Below are 23,363 nucleotides of genomic sequence, written 5' to 3' on the forward strand. Positions count from 1 at the left end.
CCGAGTTGAATTGAATTGAACCGAAATGAGCTAAAATGAATATTTTATAAAAGAAGAAAATTAAAAGCTGAACTAAATTAATTGGAGCTGAATTGAACTAAAATTAAGGTGAAGTGAACAAGGCCTAAGACAAAAACCGAAGTAATTTCCTTAAAAAAATGTATAAAAAATAAAATAAAAACCGAGCTTCCTCGTTCTTCAGTAACGATCTTCGTCTCTGCCCCTTTCTCTCTCCTCTTTGCCTCCCCATTTTCTCTCTCTCTTCCTCACTCTCACTTCAATCTCTCCACCTTTTTTCTCCAATTCATGTTTCTTCGTATATGATGGATCTCCAATTTCATGGTTGAAGCTCATTTTTTGGGTTAGATTTTCGATTTTAGGGTTAGGGTTAGGGTTCATTTTCCCCTGAGTGTGATAACCATTTCTGTTTTTTTTATCGTTTTTTCTTTTCGTTTTGTTAGATTGGAATTCGATCTAATTGTAATTTTTGATTTTTGTAAGGTTAAATTTTGATAATGATTCGGTATTGTACTTTGTAATAAAGAGGATTTGATTGTACGTAGTTTAGGGTTAGGGTTTTTATTTCAATTCTTGGTTTTATTGTCTTTGTATCATATATTGTAAATGGAGATGGAGAGTTCTCGTAGACCTCCGTTTGATAGATCGAATTTGATTTCGAAAAAGCCAAGATTAGCTGAAGACCCAACTCTCACCGGCCGGCAATTTCAACAACCGTTGCAAAGATCGGCGATTGGTTCGGGTTCAGGTGCGACTCGATTTAGAGCGAATTCGGGCGATAGAGAATCCGATGATTCGGGTCGTGGGTCTTCACAGCAATTACAGCAGCATCAGGAGCTGGTTAATCAGTATAAGACAGCTTTAGCTGAGTTAACCTTTAATTCGAAGCCGATTATTACGAACTTGACGATTATTGCAGGGGAGAATTTGCAGGCTGCCAAAGCCATTGCGGCCACCATTTGTTCTAACATTCTTGAGGTGAATTTGAAATTCGGCTTAATATGAATGGTTTAGTTGCTTTAGTTACTTTGTATTTGTAATAGTGTTAAATTGCAGCATTGATAGGTAGGTTAATTCTGTTGTACAGCGCGGGCAATCATGATGAGCCGTACATTTTCTTTATCCATTCCTTACCGATCTAATTTGATTGAATCATTGTAAAAGAAAAGATCAGATTAATGAATTGGAAGTGTTTCTGGATTATATAGGCGTCTTTCAACCTTAGTACAATGTAGTTACAAGTTGCTGATTTTAGATATCCGAAAGTTATTTATGCGTCTGTCATACTTATTACTGCACAAAGATGGTTTCAAGGCTTCAAAGAGTGTTCTTTATGCGCGAATCTGGATGTTAGAACAATGTTATGATTGTGAGTGTGGAACTAGCCAACAAATATATATATTCTGTTATTGTCATAGATTGAATCTATGAGGAGACACCCTCTTCTATGTTGCCCAATTAGTGATATTTATCCTGCAACTAACAGGCATAATCAAGTTTCTGTCTTTCAAGCTATGTAACAGGCTGAATGCAAAACTGAACTTTTTTATGTCTTGTTCGTACTTATAGCAAATTTGACTTTGTTGCCTACACCATGAAATGTGTTCAACATGAGTTCAAGACAGTTAATTATTTGTCTATGTTGGGCAAGAGACTGAAATTCAGTAACTCCTTCTAAGTTTTCTTGGGTGTAAACAGTATAGATGCCCTTGTTTGACAAAGATAACAAGGATTCTACTCTTACTGACGATGTCGATGATGATGCTGTTGAGGATGATACATCTGTCTGATTTAAAAACTGCAATACTTTGTATAAGTTTACAAAATTACAAGACTTGTCATTTCTATCCTGGAATCCATAATTGTAATTTTAAGATTTACTGCAGTGGGTATTTGTACTTGATTTGTGTTCAGAGTCATTTCTTTCATCTTTACAGAGCTAACAGTGCTTAATGAATGTCTGCATCATTTTTTAGAGAAATTTATTTATTGTCATGCTGCTCTCCTTGAAAACTGTGGTATCTGCATATTGAATTTCTGAATACCTTGAAGTGAATAATAGGTCATCTTGGTTGTGTAGAATGTATTAATGATTACTCTTGATGATGCATTATGAGAGTAGCATAAATGATTTGGACATCAAGGTATATGAAGTTATAGCTCGATATCAAGGATGTCTAGACAAGTTGGATATATTTGGAAGGACCAGTGCTGTAGATTTATTTTGTAAGATGCTCTTATATATACATGTGTAAGATATATGGGAATATTGTAGAGTTAGGAGGTAGTTGAACTGTAATGAGTTTTATGATGCTCTATCATTGGTAAAGAAGTTTCTTAGGAGTGGTAACACATGCGTTCTTGGATTCTTAAGACATGAACTGTCTCATTGAGTAATTGGGGGTACAGGTACTTTGGGACTTTGTGAGCATTTATTTTAATTGAAACTTGTGGACTGTTGTAAATTGGTACTCAAGTGCTTGCTCCCTTTCAAGATGACTTTTTTGTCTGCCCTTTAATTGTCATCTTTTTAAAATTTTCTGTAGGATTTTCATTTTCATGAGATTTGATTTTTTTAATGTAATGTTTGAACCTGCAGGTTCCTACAGAACAGAAGTTGCCCTCACTTTATCTACTGGACAGTATTGTGAAGAACATTGGTAGAGATTACATCAAGTATTTTGCAGTAAAGTTACCTGAGGTTAGAATATGAATAGTTTTTCTAATGGTCATTGCTTGCTTTATAAACCTTGTGCAGTAGAGGCCTCCCCCCTTGCTGCCTGACCCAAATTGTTGCAGAAATTCTGGGTGCGATTAGTTTCATGTGTTGGTTGTGTCTTTTCTTTTTGCATCTGGTAAAAGGGCATGACAACGGAAATTATGAATCTTTAGTGATTTGAGATGTAGTGAAGTGATGTGCTTTATCTTTATCTGCTAGGTTGGTCTGGACTCTGGAATATTTTACATCTTTCTGCAAGTTTAGAAAACCAAAAACCCTGTTGTGCAAGCCACCTGACTACCCCAAGCCTCATACTTGCCTTATGTATGCTAGGCAATGTGAAAAGGCACTTGATTGTGTTGGCTGTTAGTGATGCTTTGGCTTGAGCAACAAGTTAATAAGGATATTCAGGTTCACTGGGATAGTTATGGACTGAGAAATGGATGTAAGCAGGATAGTTATCTCTCAAGCAACAAGTAAATAGGAGTGATAAGGAAAAGGATGTGAGAGAATATTCATTCAGAAAATGCTTGTAATTTCCTTTCTACTTTTAAGGTTGTACTGGTGTTGTAATTGCACCATTAGTACAATTCTTCCTCTGCTCCCCCCCCCCCCCTCTCTCTTTTTTAATTTGTTTTTCCTTTTCTTAATTTCTTGTACTAAAACTCATAAATCACAACATTCAACATTCAATAACATCCACTTGTCTTGCCCTCCTTCAATCTTATAAAACACTTGTTTTTGGAGTGATAAGAATCTTGTGAGCTCTTAAAAAAGTGTTTTTAAGAATTCTCCCCTTGGGCTATCAGCAGGCCAGCTGCCTTTCTCATATTGTAGTAGTATCACCAGATAAATTGCCTTCCTCCTAAAAAAATTACTGAATGTCCCTTATATTATGTTTATTTTGTTCTTGCTATTTATATTTCTCCCCCTGGATTACCTAGGTGTTTTGCAAGGCATACAGGCATGTGGATCCTTCAATACATGCTGGTATGAGGCATCTTTTTGGGACTTGGAAAGGTGTTTTCCCTCCCCAGCCACTGCAGATTATTGAAAAAGAACTTGGATTCTCTACTGCTGTCAATGGTGCATCATCTGTAACTACTACATCCAAGTCCGATTCACAGTCTCAGCGTCAGCCACATAGTATTCATGTGAATCCAAAGTATTTGGAAGCGAGACAGCGTCTTCAACAGTCTACTAAGGTAAGATCTGTGGCTGGTTCTTGACGACCTTTACATTCTCGTATTGTGGTATGTATATTATTCTGAAATTATTTCTTGGTATGAGTTGAATGTGGTATATAGGCTTAAATAGCTGTGTGCAAATTGACTTTGATGGTTCTTTCGTCTGAGATGCTGTTTAGATCTCATTCTGTGTATTGGAGGGTTATTTTGTTCTAATAGCTGAAACTATTGCCAATAGGTACTTGCATGATCATCATTAAGCCTGAAAAACATGACTCTGGAAGTTAAACGATATAATGGATGAGCTACAAAATGCTACTTTTGGTCTCAACTGCAGATTCTGTTAATAATGTACAAATTATGCCATTATTTCATACTTTGAATAGGATAATTATCTACCTTAAGTTTAGGCTATATATCTCATGCAGGCTTATACTTGTGCATGAAATTGCATATCTTATTGATGTCTATCAATTCCAGCGTTTTAAATATCTGGAAGAATTGATTTGGAGACTTCAAAATGGTGGAGACTGGAAAGTGTAGTGATTTTATAATAACATGAATTTCCTAGCCATTTATAATTGGATTATGTTTATCTTTAATTTATCATGGACTAAACCCAATTCCAATTCCAATTTCAAAAGCAATTGCTAGTTGTATCTTTACTAGGAGTTCTTCCATATTTGGATGTTCAACTCCATGATTCAGAAACTCATTTGCTTTTGGTTTCTTTCTTCCACTTGTCATGTGGGATATTGACATCATTATTAAATTTAAGTTGCCTTCATGACAAAAGTAGGTAGCTCTGGGCATTAATCACAATTAAAAAGGTGTAGGCTTGAATCATGGTCTTTGTAACACAGTATACAGAGGGAAATCTGCATGGTATGATCTTCTTTGATGAGTATTAGTTACATATCTTACTCTGCTGTGTCATTTGTATGGTTGTCGTTCAAGCTCTTAATCTGATAAAGAGATGCTACCAGTTAAATTGCTGGCAACTTTAGAAACCTTTTTTGTTTTATTGAAAAATTATATTTATAATTTGGTTATGATTATAAATGTATAAAAATCTGGTGCTGACTTCTTATCTACTTTTCAACTTGTATAGATGAAAGGAACAGATATTGGTCTCTCAGAGGTTGGATCTTCTGAGGATGCAGAGAGACCAGAGAAAACTGCTGCTGCAGGAACTGAAAGGCCGTGGATGGATCCTGTAATAAAAATGCATGTATGGTTACTGCTTATTGTCTCATTTCTATTAGACATCCAACTGTAATTACTAATCTCAATTTTAAATGTTTACCTAATAATTTTTCCTCTCTTTTGAATTGTTTCATTCTATTTAGAATGTGCGTCCTCAAAGAGAATCGTTGAGAGAATCCGGTCTTCCAAAGCAGGGAGGTGCAGTATATGGAGATTATGATATTGCATCTGGTCTTTCAAGACCTTTGAGCACATCTGGTGGTAAACCTAGTGAGAGGACTGTCGGACAGAGATGGACTGGTGCTGGCAGAGAGGGGGAAGAATCTATTTCTGGTGAAAGGAATGGGTATGATATTAAGCATGGGATTCCAAAGTATACAGCAGGCAGACCAGCAAGTAGTGGTATACCTTCAGTGCTGAAACAGCCAAGAATAGCTCCTGAGATGTCTGGGAGCTGGAAAAACTCTGAAGAAGAGGAGTTCATGTGGGATGATTTGGGCACCAAGGTGGATCCTGGTGCTGCCAGCATCCCAAAGAAAGAAATTTGGTCTGATGATCCGGAGAAAGTGGTAAGATGCACAAAAAATTATAATCACAGTATCTGCGATATCGTTTTTTCTTGCAGAAAGAGATTTATGTTTACTATGGAAATTGACTAGAGGCCAGATTAAACATGTGGATGTTAAGATTCTGCAATGTTTCTTTGATGAGTAAACATTTTTCTTGTTAATGTAGTATTTCAGGTTATTTTATGCTTTTTGATGTGTTAAGGCTGCATGTGGGTGATGAATACTGTTGCTGGATGCAATGATCCTATGTTCCCCCCAAGCAGTGGGTCTGCTAAAAGAACTCAAGTTTTTCCAAAAAAAGAAACCTTCTGAGTTTTATCTTTTATTTTGCCTGTAAAGTCCTATATCATAGTTTGACCCTGTGATTTCGTAGATCGTTTTTGCAAATTTTTGTTGTATCTTTCCATTCCAAAAAGCATGCGCATTTTATGTTATTGATAATTTAGCTGTATTTCTCAGTTCTTGTGTTACATGTTATAACTTATTGTATAAGATTGTATGCATTGATTTGGTCGGCTAAATGTAGATCACTATCTACAGGAATTTAATAGGCACCTTCCTAAATGGAAGAGCCCGGTTGAAGTCAGATCCAACTTTGAGAGAGAACTTTCTTCTGATAGTCTTTCCTCTGAACAGAAAGATCAAGTGCCTCTTGGACATCCAAGGTCCTCCCACTGGAAGATGCTGGAACCTCACCAGGCTGATAGTTCAAGTCCTTTGTTACAGCAAATGAGCTCTCACTCCGTGAATGGTCCCAACTCTGCTGGAGTCTCTAGTTTGGGTTTCTCTTCAGTTTCTGCAGGATCTATGGGGCGTCAACCATCTCCAGGCCAATCTGTGATAAGCCAGCGTCCACCTTCTCCTTCATTATCTAAAAGGGATCCTCGTCAAAGTCTCGTTGAGAAAGACCATATGAGATCTTCCTTAGTTCGATCTGATCCTAGAGTTGCTTCTATTTCAGGGAAATTAAATGCAGGGGTCCGTGATAAAACTTTTCAGGGCTCTATGCTTAATCGTCAAAAGTTGCAAGCTGCTCTGCAGAAACCACCTTCTCCTACAACTTCTTTTCAACAAAGGCATGTCCCATCTTCTGAGCAGCAGCCCAATTCAAAGTCTGAGCTTTCTGATATTGTCCAGAAAGCTCAGCAGCTGCTTAGTTCCTCCTCAGCAAAGAAAGGTACCTCATCAGATAGTTTGAATCCTATTGCTGGTAGTATGCAAGGGCAGTCAAACGTGAGTAGTTTATTGGCTGCTGTGATGAAAAGTGGTTTACTTTCTGGTAGTCCTGTTTCTGGACAGATGGGGGTTCAACCTCCTTCAACTACTGCTCTCACCTCACAATCAGCTTTCATCAGTACAAAGGATGATACATCTTCAAGTCCTCATGATTCAACCACTATTGTCTCCCGAAGTAAAGTAGAAATGCCTCCGCTGGTGGCTCCTGTTCCTTCATCTCCTATGAGCAGTTCATTGGCACAAACATCGAATGCAGCAGCTGTCAAGTCAAACCCACTTTCAATCTTGAGCACATTGATATCAAAGGGGTTGATATCTGCACCAAAAAATGATGCAGCTGTTGCTGCAGTTTCCATGAAATCTGATTCCCAGATTCAAGCACAAAGCCCGATTATTGCTTCTATAACTGCTGTTACAGCTCCATCCGTTTCCAAAGTTTCTGCTACTCTACCTAAACCATCTAATGAAAAGGCTCCTTTGCTGCTCGATGAAAAGGCATCTGATGCAATTCAAAGCAATAAAGAAGAAAAAGATCTTATTGGATTTGAATTTAAACCTCGTGTGCTCCGGGATTTGCATCCTGCTGTAATTGACAGACTTTGTGATGACCTTCCACACAAGTGCACTGCATGTGGTCTTCGATTTAAACTGCAAGAAAGGCTTGCTAGACATTCAGAGTGGCACGCTTTTAAAAATTCGATACCAAATTCCGTGAATAAGCCATCCAGGAGATGGTATTCAAAGCCTGTGGACTGGATTGCCGGGAAGGCTGGATTTCCATTTGGTTATAATTCCACTTGTCTCATGGAGGGGTCCAGCAGGATGAGAGAAGAGACAGAGAAAATGGTTCCTGCAGATGAAAGTCAATGTGTGTGTCTTTTATGTGGTGAACTGTTTGAAGATTACTACAGTCAAGAGAGGGATGAATGGATGTTCAAGGGAGCAGTTTATTTGTCTACCCCATCTGGAAGCTCTGAGGAAGGAGGATCTTGCAGTGAGAGCGATTTGCAAAATTTGATTGTTCACGCCAACTGTATGTCAGGTGATTTAGGTCGTGACTTGGGATCTATCAGGGGTATTAAAGTGGTAATTCTCAATCTTAGCATTCTTCCCTGAAAAGGCTTGCTTATCCTTAATTTTGTATTTGGTTGATCTTGGATCATTTGTATTTTGTTGTCTTGAGTTGATCTTGCTTCTCAGCTACTCCCTCTGCCTCCTTTTTGTTTGTCTCATATTTCTCTTTGGGGCGTCCCTTTGAGATTGCTCCATTGCCTTTTTTTGGAAAGTTGGGGAAGGAGGATTGGAGGGAGTATATTGTTTGTATACTCCATTGGCATAATTGTGCTGAGCATTTTTAGTTTAGCGGCAAGCATCTATTTGTTTGTTTTCAAGAGTCTTGAGTTATTCATAAACATATCATCCCATTAGGGAGCCTTGCCTGCAAGGGGAAAAAAACTAAATTTTTTTTTAAGGCTGTACCTTTATTTTACATTTGTACTACTTCGTATTAAACTCTCTTTTGATCTAATTGGATTATACATAATCTGCAGGAAAAGGGTACGTAGTTAGCTGAGGCATTCATCCATACAGTAACCACAGTATGTCCCTCTCAGCTGAGGAAGAGGGTGGCCGTAATTTTTTCAGGAAGCTGGTGCCAAAGGTACAGGTAAAGCTTTGCACAATGCATCTTCTTTCTCCATTATTGCAGCTGAATCAATGTGATGAGCTATTGGGCTGTGAGAGCTTCTACCGGATTTTTGATTTTGGTTTTGATAGTTATTATAGTTCCATGAAAGTAAATATGGAACACATGGGGACGCATCTCGTGCATTTGGATCAAACTTGTCACCTTGGATATTTTGGCATGGTTGAAGTGATATTGCTACCTTTCTCACACTCAGTGCCCACTGTCGATTATGTTCAGTACTAGCAAAATTGTTAGAAGGCAGCCCATTTCAACCTGTCACCGGAGTTCATATCTGAAAGACTGATACATTGTCTCGGTCTTACATGAGCTAAATTTGCCTGCAAACGTTTCCAGCTTAACCCCTTTACATCCTTGGTTTTATTTTTTCGTTGTGGCTTAATTTGAAAATTTGTTTTTTTAGTAACAGGAAGAGTTTTTTTTTTTCTCTTCTCGAGGGGCGAGTGATGGAGAGAGGGGGGGGGGGGGGGGGGTTGGTTTGGCGTATACATGGAAGCATATAGTGTGTGCTTTATCAGCTGAGGAGATTCTCTATTTTTTTTTTTTTTTTTTTTTTGTAAAGCATGTACTCCGTACTCATTTTTGCAGAACTATGTAACGTTCACAAGAATCGCCTACTCCCCTCCAAAAAGGGGGGAAAAAAGAGAGAAAAAAGCTAAGAAGAAAAAAGCTGAGGTTTAGTTAAAGTCTTTTAATTGATGCATGTTTTTTTTTTATTTTTTTGAAGATAATAATTGATGCATGTTAGTATTGATGTTTGTCAGATTTATTTTATTATTTTTTTTTGAAGGAATTTTATTATATTTTTTTTTGCAACTTTGGAATATTTTATATAATTACAAATAATACTCTATAAAGTTGTAAAAAATATGAAATAGAGGTAGTACTTTAGTTTTGAACACTATTTCTTGTGTTTTATGAGCGGGCATTAAAAAGCACTTTATGAACACCCCCCTCCTTCCCCAAATCAGTCTCTTTTATTAATCTTGTTCGTATAAAAGTTTTATTTATGCACAATATTATAAATTGATTTGTATCCAATTTAGTTTTGCTAGTTTGTTTACTAGTATTATTTTCATTTTTATCTTCATTTTTATCGACTAAATTTCTCAGTTTCATTTTATGCTTGCCTTAAAACAATTGAACTCTATAATTGCATTTGTCACCATCGTAAAATGGTGTGTAGAAGATAAATGAAACTTTTATTTGGAAATGGAGCTTATAAGGTGCTACCTCTACAAAGGGGTCATTTGTCATATGGGCACCGAGAATCCAAGATAACCCATACAGCGTAATTAATTTGTCTATAGCTGCCATTGGAACTTCTAGCTTGCCAAGAATTGACAAACCTATGTACGGGATTAAATTATTTTTATTTTTAATTTTTTAGAATTTGTTATAATCGGGGTCTCAGTATCGTACACCCAACTAATCTAAGGTTAGTTTTTGCGCTTCATTTGATGATAAAATAAAAAACAATCATAATACTTATGGGTTTACAGTACATTCGGGTGTATATAACTACCTCTCTAATTTTTTGGTCAAGGGAAAAAGGCATGAAGTAAAAATCGCCACTAAATAGTGTCTATTACATCTTCAAAGCCTCAAAGGCAGGGCACAATTAAGGAAAAAACTCCAAATTGAATGCAAGACAATTAGCTGAAGTTGAGAATGCTAGACAAAGTCTGTCAATAGAGCTATTAGATGAACCAAGGGAAAAAAACCATGATTTTAATTTCAAAAATTAATAAATTTTCACAACTAAAAAGAGTTATGCCTATCTCCCACAATGATCCACTACAAGGCAGGATCACAATAATACGAGACTTTCTTTCTTCTACGACATCATGTGGTCTATTACAATGTCCTCCCAACATAGAACTTGTTCTTTTAGAGCTATTGCATTATATGATCTTTGTGCCAATGGTGAATCGATCACTTTTTAGTGTTTGACATAATTTTCGACTGGTCTTCTAGAGATATAGACCGGGATAGGGCTTTGCAACTATATCCATCTTTTATTAGATTGCGTGGCCTTACCTTCCCATTACAACTTTGTGACTTAGTATCCTCAAAGAACAACATTGCTTTGAAATTCATATTAGAAGATGACCTTCAATTCTTCAAACATAAATTTCAGGGTTCATTATGCGTTCGCTATCTCTTTTCTTAAGGAGAGACAGAGGTTATTGTTGAGGATACTAATTCACATACATGCATGTCTTGTTCTTGTTATGCCAATAGACATTGTTAACTACATTATCCTACACTCCATTATCCAAAACTCGGCCTTTTCTTTAATTGTGTTAGACTCTTTAGGTGTTTGTCTTGCTTTTGACCTTTTTATCCCAGTCCTTCCAATCGTATCCATGTTTAGTGGACTGCGGAAGACAAATGTTAAATATGTTTTCAAGAAGCATGTTTGAAGGCAAGTGATTTCAGTTTCAATAGACGACCAAGATCAAATGAAATGATCAAAGACTTGTCATGCGTGTTCATTGTAATGTAAGAGCTAGTAAGATTTGTTTTAGTTTCAAACAACCAAGATCAAATGAAAATTATATTTGTATGAACAATTGTCAAAAAAAAAAAAGAAATTCAAGATTCCAAATTGCAATATTATTGATAATATATGAATATTATGATTTATGAAATGTCATATGATATGATTGATGCCTTTCCACTATTTGGTATTTGATACTTCCTGCCATACATATTGCATGAACTATGTATAATATACTGGCAATACTGCCTTCTAACACTTTCTAGTTTGCATGAAGTCACATTCATTTAGTTACTATTTCATGTCTACTATAATATTATCATTAGTAAATAGTAGCACATTTTTAAGGGCTGTCAATTTTTTGGGTGTAAATGTAATCCAAATGAGCCTCAGCAAGCAGTTTCCTTTCAGCATTGCAATCTTCTCCTTTATTCCTGCATACTTCGATCTCATCTAACCCCATCAGCTGCACCACAATTTAAAATTAGCGACTGTCAAAGTGTCTTTATTGCTAATCGTGTAGAATAATTTAAAATTAGGGTATGTTCTGATTTACTAAACTAAGCTGAGCCGAGTTGAACTGAACTAATTGAAGTTGAACTAAACTGAACTGAACTGAATAGAGCTAAATGAATTGTCTATTAGAGAGGGAAATTAGGAACTGACTGAACTGAACTGAAATTAAGCTGAAGTGAACAGGCCCTTAGCGACTGTCAAAGTATCAATATTGCTAATCGCGTAGAATATATTTTGCGATTACTTTTCACGACTGTCAATTTTTTTGACAGCCGTGAAAATTATTATTATTGACAATTGCGAAAGTAATTGATACTTGTAATAAACAAGGGTTTTGAAATACATTGTCATCATATCAACTAAAGAACTTAATTAAAAAGAAAGAGGGAGTGAGGATAGGGCTCACATTGGATACATCCTCAATTTTGGCAGCATTATTCTTGATCTCCAATTCTTGTTTACCTGTAATGATCATTACATGTAAATGTCAGAACTAAAACTTAGATTTAGAAATATGTATAAAAATACAAAATTAACGCGTCACAAGTAATAACATGTTAATGATGTCACTACGTTACACTTCCACACGTACTTGCATACTAGTGTAATTTAAACTGGTAGAGTGACTATTAATCTACTACCTCCGTTACATATTATTTGTAACGATTTGACATTTTTCCTCTTTAGTTTATGTCAAATCGTTGCAAATAATATATAACGAAGGTAGTATTAAATTTAGGACGGAAAGAAAACATCTTAATTGACAAAATAGATCAATAAAGGAGAAAACTTAAATTGGGGAATTAAAAAAGGAAATTAAAATACCTTGTTCAAGTTTAGGTAGTAGGACACGAGCAGATGTTATGTAGGATAGAGCAAGAAAAACAACCAAAACAAAGACAACAAAACGCAGGGAAAAGTTCTTCATTTTTAGAGAGTAGAAATTTGAAAGAGAAAAGTTGTTTGTGTTCTGATTGAATTTGAATTTGAGTTTGAGAAATTTGTGTTGTTGAGGGAGTTGTATAAATAGTGCTCTTATGAATTGACAGATGGTTGGTTCGGTTGTCACACTTGGGTCATCCAAACGATGAAAGTTGCAACGTCTAATTTGATTATTTCTGTTACATATTGGTAGTGGTACTACATTTAATAGTTTCGGCAATACTTGTACTACCTCCGGTTCACAATAGATACAATGTGTTGACTTTGTGCAATATTTATCTATTAATTTGACTACTCTGTATACTTTTTTTTACGTATATATATAAAAATTAACTAATGTGTGGTCCGGGCATTGTATCGGGTTGCTACTTTAATTAAACCTTGTGATTATATATATTCGATACTTTTAGTGCATTTTTTCTTTTTAAATTAGTCCTTGTGATTTGCATATTATATACAGTTATTTTCATATTTATAACATGATTGATTACTAGCTTAGATAGTTAAATAACCATATTTCTTATAAGAGGTTGGGTATTTAAATCTCCTAATATTTAGATACTCATTTTTTTTAAAAAAAAAAAAAAAAAAATTGGAACGTGGAAAGCACTTTATTTCTTCGTCATTACAATAAATAAAAACTTTTGACCCATAATAATTACTCCATTGCACTAGAAAAAAAATGCCCACAAAAATTTCATTAATTTGTAAGAAATATATTCATGGGTCAGTAACCGCATTATTTCAAAGTTTATATTATTTTACAAATATAAATTACAAAAAACTTTATACTCCATAGTTTAATACATAAATTAAATATCCTAAAAATCAATAAAACAATTTGTAAATTGTAACAGAGTGTACTGAATAGGATTACTCCTCTAGAAGTTATGGTGGCTATTGCGGACCATGCAAACCTTGTTTTAATTTGAACAGAAAAGTGAGACACATGACATAATTCATATTATTTGTATTTTTTGAGGTATCAATTCGGATGATTAAATTGAGTTTTATGAGGTCGAGTCAAGTTAGGTCTATTTTTAAATCATGTTAAATTATTATGTTTATATAAATCGAACATCAATTAAGTTTTTTTTTCGAATAATTTCAAATTGAGTTACTGTAATTAGATTAGTTTTTAACATCTCTAGTTTTAATAATTTAATGGTATTGTTATAGAAAATAGGATTTCTGGAAGGTGGTGGGACAGAAAGTTGATAAAAGTACTTAAAAGAAGGGGCAGCAGAGTTGGAGTCAAATACGGGTCCAAGCAGTCAACCATACAGCAATTTTATAGATCAACTCTGCTGACATTGATACGTCTAACCACATTCTACACGTGCTTCTTCTTCTGTCCTCTCTTCTACGAGATTACGGGCCTGTTTTTATACGATTATTTTTAGTTCAATTCAGCTCTAATAAGTTCAGTTCACTTCAGTTTATTCAGCTCTAATAAGTTCAGTTCAGTTCAGTTCAATTCAACTCTAATAAGTTCAGTTCAGTTCAGTTCAGTTCAGCTCCTAATTTTCTTCCCTTATAAAATATTCATTTCAATTCAGTTCAGTTCATTTCAGCTCTAATAAGTTCAGTTTAGTTCAATTCAGCTCAGTTCAATCAATGAGAACAGGCCCTACGAGTACTTGTATTTCCATCTTATTTTCTTGGTTTATACTCCGTATGTTGATTAAGCACCCATATCAATGAATAACTTACCAAGTTACCATATTATATTGTCATATACTTCAATGTACCAATATAAAAATATATTCCCTCCGGTTTTTTTTTTAAAATGCATCACTTTGACAATTGCACTATTCACATACCATGCTTGACTTAATTTTTTCACCTCAAAAAAATAAATAAATGTTATTATATAATATATCATTAGATTTGTCATAATGTCTAGTTTCATAATATAATTTTTGTTACAATTTTTACTAATTCACAATTAAAGATATTAATGGTCAAAGTAGCGTCTCGGCAAATATGCCGGTCAAAGTGATGCATATATATAAAAAAAACAGAGGGAGTAAATAAATAAAAAGGAAATTGTCAGCAATAATACGTCATTTTACCAGTCTTTTCAAAATATTTTAATTATTTCGAAATAAAACAACCTTTATTTAACACACATTTCTATAAACTGAATAAAAAAACGTTAATTTGTTTCATAGGTTATATTGAACAAATGTCGCGTTGTGATTGACTAGTTTCTTTTTTTTTTTAAATTTTAAATTTAAAATAATTTTTTTTTAAAACTTACTCTCTCCGTTTTTTTAAATGCATATTTTCAAAAAAAAAAAAAACTTTATTATAATTTGTACTTAATCACCGATGCCACCCAAGCACCCATACCCCCTTCCTCACCGTAATCTTTCCCGAAAGGCTGTAACCCCTCCCCTCATTCGAAGAACCCCCTATAACTTCTCTTTGACCGCCAACAACACCCAGCCAAGCCACCTTTCCTCCCACCCCCGATCCCTAGCCGCTAGGATTTCGGGGGTGGGAGGAGAGGTGGCTAGGTGTTGCCGGCGGTCAAAAAGAAGTTATAAGGGATTTTTTGAATGAGGGGAGGCGTTACGGTGGTTAGGGGGAGGGGGGTTTGGGCGACATTAGCGCCAAAGGAGGGGGAGGAGGGTATCTGCGCCGGCCAGCGCTTGGGGCAAGGGATCATGATGGGGGTGGGTGGCAAAGGGATGGCGGCGTAGGGGAAGAGTGGTTCTCGTTTCTTATTTTTTGAAAGTTTTTTTGGACCAATCACGTATTGACACATGTCTTGATAACCTGTAGTAATAGATTGTTGACCACTTGTTGATCAATTGGGACTGCTAGAGGTAAAGTGATAGCAAAGGTGAGATTATCAGATAATAATTCAAAGTTGGGATTATTAAAAGTAAATCACCTAAAGAGGAGATTATTAAAGTGAATTTTTTTATTAAAGGTATTAGGCCCTATTCCTTTCACATTAAAAATATAATATTAAGTAAAAATAATTTCAGTTCAGTAAAAATAAGTTCAGTTCAGTAAAAATAAGTTCAGTTCAGTAAAAATAAGTTCAGTTTAGTGAAATTAAGTTCAGTTCAGTAAAATTCAGTAACTATAAAGAAGAATTATAATAGAAAATCAGTCAAAATAATTTCAGTTCAGTAAAATTAATTTCAGTTAGCAAAATAATTTCAGTTTAGTAAAATTAATTTCAATTCAATAAAAATATTTTAAGTTTAACAAAAATAATTTTAGTTCAGTAAAAATAATTTCATTTTAGCAAAAATAAGGTAAAGTGAACGGGGTCTTAGTAGTTGAAATTATAAAATAACAAACGTAAAAGTCAAAGTGTTAATTAAAATAGAATGGAGGAAGGTTATATCAAGATTATTCCAACAAAAATTTACCTCGGTAGTTTTTAATGCATACATGACATCTAAATTCTATCCAACTTGATAGATTTAGGATTTAGAAAGGTATTCTTATGGCGGAAAGGGAAACTGCACGCCTCACCATCATCATTTTAGTGGGAGGTTTATGCCTTTGTGGCCTCTTTAAAAAGTGAAAGTTTAATATAGTAAACAAACTTCCCACTCAAAAAATGCATTATAATTTTCTTAGTTAGTTTAGTCTAGCTATTAAAATCACCTCCTAAACATAGCATGCTTAAATTACACAATGAAGTATTTTATGAGACTTAAGATTCCCACTTTTGGCTAAAAGAAGTAATTCAAAATCTAGTAGACGTGATTTAGTAGTTATCTTACCATTAAGTTAAATTATTACCTTAAACTTATCATAATTAACTTTTTAAATTTGGTTGTATTGGAGATCTTAGGATATTATATTGTGATATTATTGTGAATATCTTGGTGATATATTAGGAAACATATCTTTTGAGAATATATGATAGAATATTGTGGGGTTGTTATCCTAGCTTATATATACATGTATTGTGCCATGAAGTTGAATGAGAAATTACAGTGAATAATTTTGATGAATTGTGAACGATTGTTTAACATGGTATCAAGAGCCTAGTTAAGATCCAAATTATTTTTTTTAATCGATTTTCATAATTGATTAACGAGTGCTGTGATTCTGTGAGACGATTTTTTTTTCCCCTTCTTGAGTGTTGAGCAATGACTGGAGGCGAAGGCTCCGGTGGTAACGGAGGAAAAACCAAAATTGACATGACATATCATCTAGGTTCAAGAGATGGACCCGGAAATATCATTACTCCGATTCAACTTCGGGGTGAGAACTATGATGAGTGGGCGAGGGCTATACGTACCTCGTTGAAGGCCAAGCGGAAGTATGGCTTTATTGATGGTTCGATAAAGAAGCCGACTGATGAAGACAAGCTTGAAGATTGGGCAGCGGTTCATTCAATGTTGGTTGCCTGGATTTCGAATACTTTAGATGCCTCGGTGAGGGCTACAATAGGTGAGTATGATGATGCTCAATTATTGTGGAATAATCTGAAAAATCGTTTTTGTGTGGTGAGTGGTACCCGAATATGCCAGTTGAAGTTGTCCTTGGGAGAATGTAAGCAAGGCAAGAATGATTCGGTTGCCGTATATTTTGGCAGAATTACAAAAATCTGGGATGAATTACACACTTACCTTATGGTTCCCTCATGTTCTTGTGGAGCGTGTAAGTGTAATATTGTAGCGCAAGTGGAAAGATTACGGCAAGAAGACTTCGTCCATCACTTCTTGATTGGGTTGAACGATGCCTATGGTTCTCTTAGGGGCCAATTGTAAGCTCAGGACCCTATCCCATCTGTTGATAAGGCTTATTAACAGCTTATTCAGGCAGAACGATTGTGGGGAGGGGAGATAGCTACGACCATGGCTCGTGAGACTGCTATGGCGTTCAAGGTGCAACATGACTCATCCTCCAAATCGTCTCGAGATACCTCAGACAAGCTTTGCACGCATTGTAACCGAGTTGGGCATGATGAATCAGATTGTTACCAACTAATCGGGTATCCTCCATGGTGGGGGGAACGAGGTCGTGGAGGTAGAGGTCGGGGCCGTGGAGAGCCTGGCGCAAGAAAGGGGACAGCAGGGGGCCGTACAGGGGGACGAGGGAGTACAGCAGGCTCTGCCCCTGTCCGTGCAAATAAGACAGGTGGGCAGACTGCTTCCCAGCCTTCAGCAGGGGCTTTGACAGTAGATGGAGCAGCTCTTTCAGGGTTACTTCGGCTCAAATTCAGCAGATCATTGAGCATTTGGCAAGTATGAAACCGAAACTTCAGGGTAAGGATAAAATAGATTGGATCGTTGACACCGGCGCATCCAATCATGTGACTTGTGATTTGTCCTTATTGACGAGTGTTTCTAATATTCAACATTGTCCGGTGGGTCTACCAGACGGGAAGAGTGCCAATGCTTCTAAAATTGGAACTGTGACATTGCAAGGGTGATTGAAAATTGAGAACGTTCTTTTCGTACCTCAATTGAATTGCAATTTAATTTCTGCGACACAATTATGTGATGAATCTAATTGCACTTTGCAATTTACTAACAAAATTTGTGTTATACAGGACCTAACGACGAGGAAGGTGATTGGAGCGGGTGAACGAGTGGATGGACTATATTATTTCCGAGGTGTTCCGGGAGTGAAGGCTTTGAAGATAGACAGTGATCGTTCGACGGAGTTGTGGCATCAACGATTGGGGCACCCATCGGGAAAAATTCTACAATCACTTCCATTTGTGAGTAGTTCTAGTAAAAGTCTTAAAAATAAATCATGTGATGTATGCCCTCGGGCAAAGCAACATAGGAGTAGTTTCCCAATAGCATTAATAGAGCTAGTCGTATGTTTGAACTTGTTCATGTTGATTTATGGGGACCTTACAAGGTTACTTCGACTTGTGGTTCTCATTATTTCTTGACTATAGTAGATGATTTTTCAAGAGGAGTATGGACGTACTTATTGCATAATAAAACTGAGGTTGAATTGATGTTTCTAAATTTTGTTGCTTTGGTTAAATGTCAATTTGAGCATGAGATTAAACTTGTCCGTAGTGATAATGGTACGGAATTTAATTCCTTGCGTGACTATTTTTTTGCTAATGGGATTATATTTGAGACTTTTTGTGTGGGGACTCCACAACAAAATGGTCGTGTTGAGCGTAAGCATCAACATATTCTTAATGTGGCTCGTGCTTTACGATTTCAAGCAAATTTACCTCTTCGGTTTTGGGGGGAGTGTGTACAAGCGGCTTGTCACTTGATAAATCGTACACCATCTAGATTGCTTGATTATAAGACTCCGTGTGATTTTGTTTGATAAGAAACCTTCATATGAATATATAAAGGTGTTTGGGTGTTTGTGCTACGCTCATAATCAACGTAGCAAAGGAGACAAGTTTGCTAGTAGAAGCCGCAAGTGTGTATTCTTGGGGTACCCTTTTGGAAAAAAAGAGTGGATGTTGTATGATTTGGAGACTAAAGAGAAATTTATTTCACGTGATGTACAATTTTTTGAGCATGAATTTCCTTTTATTGTACCCCCTACTGACGGAGTTGAAGCTCCTACACACGTTCACATTGAAGAACATTTTGCTAGTGGTGATGACATGAGTAGTATTCTTGATGGTGGGAATGTATGCCATGAGAATGTTGCTGCGGAAGGGGATATTAACTCCCAGGCAGATTGCTCCGCGGGGGGGCTGCGGCACGACCACGCAGACGCAACCAGGCTGCGGCTGGGTCTGCCAGCAGCACTTCCCAGGTAGATTGCTCCGCAGAGGGGGGGGGGGGGCTGCGGCACGACCACGCAGACCGCGACCAGGCTGCGGCTGGGTCTGCCAGCAGCACTAGTGACAGCGTGCAGTCCCAGGCAGCTCTGGACTTGTCTTTGGCAGCCTCCGAAGCACAGCAGCAGCAACTAGGGGCTTCTCTCTACGATCTTGAGCAGGCAGCAATGGGTAAAGGGAAGCGTACAAAATTCCCTTTAGTTAAGTTCCGTGATTTTGTGACCCATACCATCCGAAATAATAGTCCATTCGCATCTCAAAGTTCATCCGCGTCATCTTCCTCAGGTACTGTCTATCCCATAACACATTTTGTTGATTCTCACCGTTTTTCTGTGAAACATAGAAAATACATTGCAGCAATTACAGGTGGTAATGAGCCGAAAAGTTTCAAAGAGGCTATGAGGCATGAAGGATGGAGAAAAGCAATGGCCGATGAAATTCAAGCACTTGAAGATCAAGGCACGTGGGTGTTAGATGACCTACCACCTAGAAAGAAAGCTCTTGGGAGTAAATGGGTTTATAAAGAGAAGTACGATGAGCACGGGAATCTTCAAAGATTGAAGGCGAGATTAGTCATATTTGGCAATCATCAGGTCGAAGGCCTAGACTACAATGAGACATTTGCTCCGGTGGCAAAGATGGTGACGGTTCGAACTTTTCTTGCAGTTGCAGCAGTGAAGAATTGGGAAGTCCATCAAATGGACGTGCACAATGCTTTCTTACATGTCGATTTAGAGGAAGAAGTATACATGAAAATTCCCCTTGGCTTTAACAAAGATAATTCTGGGAAAGTGTGCAGGATGAAGAAGTCATTGTATGGCTTGAAGCAAGCTCCACGGTGCTGGTTTGCTAAATTGACAACGGCTTTGAAAAAATATGGTTTTAAACAGTCATACTATGATTATTCCCTTTTTACTCTGACGAGAGGGAAAATGCAACTCAATGTGCTAGTCTATGTCGATGATTTAATTGTTGCAGGGAACGATAAAACTGCCTTGTTGTCATTCAAGACGTATTTAGGGAACTGCTTCAAGATGAAAGACTTGGGTGTTTTGAAATATTTTTTGGGGCTAGAGATAGTTCGAAACAAGCAAGGATTTTTTATGAGTCAGAGAAAGTATGCCTTAGACATTATTTCCGAAACAGGGTTGCTAGATGCAAAACCTGCAGATTTTCCCATGGAGCAAAACCACACGCTAGCTCTGGCAGATGGGGATTTGTTTGATGATGTAGAAAGGTATAGACGTCTTATAGGACGTTTGATCAATTTAGCTGTCACCAGGCCGGACTTGGCCTATTCTGTGCATATTTTATCTCAATTTATGCAAAGCCCAAGAGTAGAGCATTGGGATGCTGCTCTAAGAGTTGTGCGATATCTGAAGAAGAGTCCAGGTCAGGGTATCTTGTTGAGGTCTGATAGTGCTCTACAGTTGGAAGGATGGTGTGATTCGGATTGGGCGAGTTGTCCATTATCTCGACGATCGTTGACAGGTTGGTTTGTGTTTCTTGGTATGTCTCCCGTGTCATGGAAAACCAAGAAACAACCAACAGTAGCTATGAGCTCCGCTGAGGCAGAGTACAGGTCTATGTCCGCATGCACTCGTGAGTTGAAGTGGCTAAAGCGGATTCTGAGAGATTTAGGTGTGCGACATGAGGGTGGTATGCACCTCTATTGTGACAGTCAGTCGGCATTATACATTGCGAAGAATCCGGTGTTTCATGAGCGAACGAAACACATTGAAGCAGATTGTCATTTTGTAAGGGATGCTATTACGGACGGTCTAATAACACCGTCGTATGTGCCTACGACTCTTCAGTTGGCCGACATTTTTACGAAGGCTTTGGGAAAGGTCAAGTTTGAATTTTTACTTCGCAAGTTGGGCATTTATGATCCGTATGCTCCAACTTGAGGGGGGGGGGGTATTGGAGATCTTAGGATATTATATTGTGATATTATTGTGAATATATTTGTGATATATTAGGAAACATATCTTTTGAGAAGATATGATAGAATATTGTGGGGTTGTTATCCTAGCTTATATATACATGTATTGTGCCATGAAGTTGAATGAGAAATTACAGTGAATAATTTTGATGAATTGTGAACGATTGTTTAACAGGTTGCTTGTATGCTATTTGTTAATTAGCTTGCCACTAAGTATAGCTTTTACTCTTTTAGCTATGACACAGCTTAAAAGTTAATTTTGTTACTTGTATATTGTGAAATAAAGAAAATTTGGTTCCACCAAGGATGTCACTTGCTAGTTGTACACTACGTAAATGTTGTGTAAACTGTATACCATTAACTATAGATAGATAATGACCTTAAACTGAACGTCTACTGTGATGATTGTTACATTTACGTAGTATATGTTATCAAAAGATTGTTTAATGTTTCTCTTCCTGTTTTGTCAAATGGTGACGTTGTTTTGGTCTTGAAGTGTACCACTTTTTAAGAACAACTACCACTCTCTCGATCTCATAATATAATTCTTGTTTGTGTTTTTTCACGATATTTAAGAAATAGGAAGATAAAGTAGATGAAGTATATATTAATAAAAGTGAAAAGTACAATGATAGAAAAAAGTTCGAGAGATAAAGTGGAAAAAAGTATATGATATGTACAAAATTCAAGGGTAATTTAGGAACTACAATGAATAAACTTAAAAAATAAGGGTATAATAGTCATTACATACTATCTAAAAATAGAAACAGGAACAACATTTTCGATCTCCAAAAAAATAGGACTATATTATGGGACAGAGAGAGTAGGTAGTATGACTTTCTTCTTTTTAATGGTAAGAACAAAGAAAACATTAAGAAACCCTCCTCATGAGGGAAATTCCTAATGCGAATAGTTAGTATGACTTAGAAAACACTATTGATACTCTATCTTTTTGACGGGGCATGGTAGCAGAATTTATTAAGTAGCAGGAGGGCTAAAATCAGCCATTACAAGATCCATAAGAGCACCTGGAATGTCTTCCATCCAAACCATAAGCTCCTCATAGTTACAACTTAAAGAGGCTAGCTAAACTACGAGCAATCCGATTCCCCTCCCTATTGATACTCTATCTTTATAAAGTCTTTTATCTTCATATTCCATTCAATTGAATTGGCAAAGAGTGTGTTTTAGTCAAATATAAATTCAAATGAGTTAACTTAATCACACTTAACTTGTTAAGCACATTATGGTCATTGGATAGATTTGATTGCTCAAATTGAGTTAGAATGGTAGACTTCTTTGGAGTAGAGGGAAAGGATGATAAATTGATTAGGGCAATCCCACTCCCAATATTGCTTATTGGATTTCGAGTTTCATCATCATTTTTATTTTAGCTTTAATATTAGGAAAAATTGTCAGGAACTACACGCTTAATATGTGTATTTGTGAATAACTATTCGCTAAAAAAATTTATCAAAAAAACTACCCTTAAATTTAAAAACTTAAAGTAGCACTACCCATTTCAACTTACCAGTAATAAACTCTCGCGTATGGGCCCCAGTTGTTCAATTCCCTCAGAGAAAAAAAAGCTCAGCATCATATATCCACCCAACCTCCCCTGCATCCCAAAAACGAAACCTAAAAAATCAATTATCTTAGAAAATCCCTAATTGAAGAAGTGAAAACAAGTTGGGTATGCAATTCATAGGTAATTCTTCTCTTTAATTCCATTAATTACGAATTTTGATACTAGGGTGTAACGATTAGTCAAATTAGGGTTCTTAGAAATTGGGGATAATTTGAAATTGGGCAAATTTATTGATTTTAATTCAAATTGATTATCCTAGGGTTATGAATTAACTATTATTGGTTCTAAATTATGTTAAAATTTCTCAATTGCAGAATGTCGAACTCTTCTTTTCATTCAGCTCACCCATACCCAAGCAAATGCTATTGTGGAATTCTTCCAAAAATGGTAACATCTTGGACAAGCACTAATCCGGGAAGGAAGTTTGTCGCATGTAAGTTCGATGCTGCAACTGGAAGGCGTGGGTGCAAATTTTTTG

The 23,363-nt window shown here is 36.5% G+C and overlaps 3 protein-coding genes across 6 annotated transcripts; 2 read left to right on the top strand and 1 right to left on the bottom strand.

Moving 5' to 3' along the window:
* Positions 1-158: 158 nt before the first annotated feature.
* On the top strand, positions 159-9,106 carry LOC145570569 (polyadenylation and cleavage factor homolog 4-like). 4 transcript variants are annotated; one of them, XR_014096500.1, is made up of 8 exons: positions 159-996; positions 2,618-2,719; positions 3,682-3,942; positions 5,036-5,155; positions 5,274-5,699; positions 6,240-8,021; positions 8,486-8,601; positions 8,712-9,106. XR_014096500.1 is itself a non-coding variant. In XM_081629692.1 (7 exons), exons 1-7 carry the CDS (start codon positions 625-627, stop codon positions 8,498-8,500), a joined length of 3,078 nt encoding a protein of 1,025 aa, XP_081485818.1. In that variant the 5' UTR covers positions 159-624; the 3' UTR covers positions 8,501-9,106. The 4 variants fall into 4 exon arrangements, 2 of the variants coding, with proteins under 2 accessions (XP_081485818.1, XP_081485819.1); XR_014096501.1 differs by having other exon boundaries at positions 8,721-9,106; XM_081629692.1 differs by having other exon boundaries at positions 8,486-9,106.
* Positions 9,107-11,414: 2,308 nt separating this feature from the next.
* On the bottom strand, positions 11,415-12,636 carry LOC145572498 (putative phytosulfokines 6). The gene is made up of 3 exons (XM_081631470.1): positions 12,485-12,636; positions 12,066-12,121; positions 11,415-11,609 (listed from the first exon to the last, which is right to left on the bottom strand). Exons 1-3 carry the CDS (start codon positions 12,585-12,587, stop codon positions 11,487-11,489), a joined length of 282 nt encoding a protein of 93 aa, XP_081487596.1. The 5' UTR covers positions 12,588-12,636; the 3' UTR covers positions 11,415-11,486.
* A 4,089-nt stretch (positions 12,637-16,725) lies between these two features.
* On the top strand, positions 16,726-17,349 carry LOC145571252 (uncharacterized). The gene has a single exon (XM_081630318.1). It carries the CDS (start codon positions 16,726-16,728, stop codon positions 17,347-17,349), a length of 624 nt encoding a protein of 207 aa, XP_081486444.1.
* Positions 17,350-23,363: the final 6,014 nt, after the last annotated feature.

This window comes from Chenopodium album, chromosome 12 (genome assembly GCF_948465745.1).
Source record: "Chenopodium album chromosome 12, dcCheAlbu1.1, whole genome shotgun sequence".
Classification (NCBI taxonomy): domain Eukaryota; kingdom Viridiplantae; phylum Streptophyta; class Magnoliopsida; order Caryophyllales; family Amaranthaceae; genus Chenopodium; species Chenopodium album.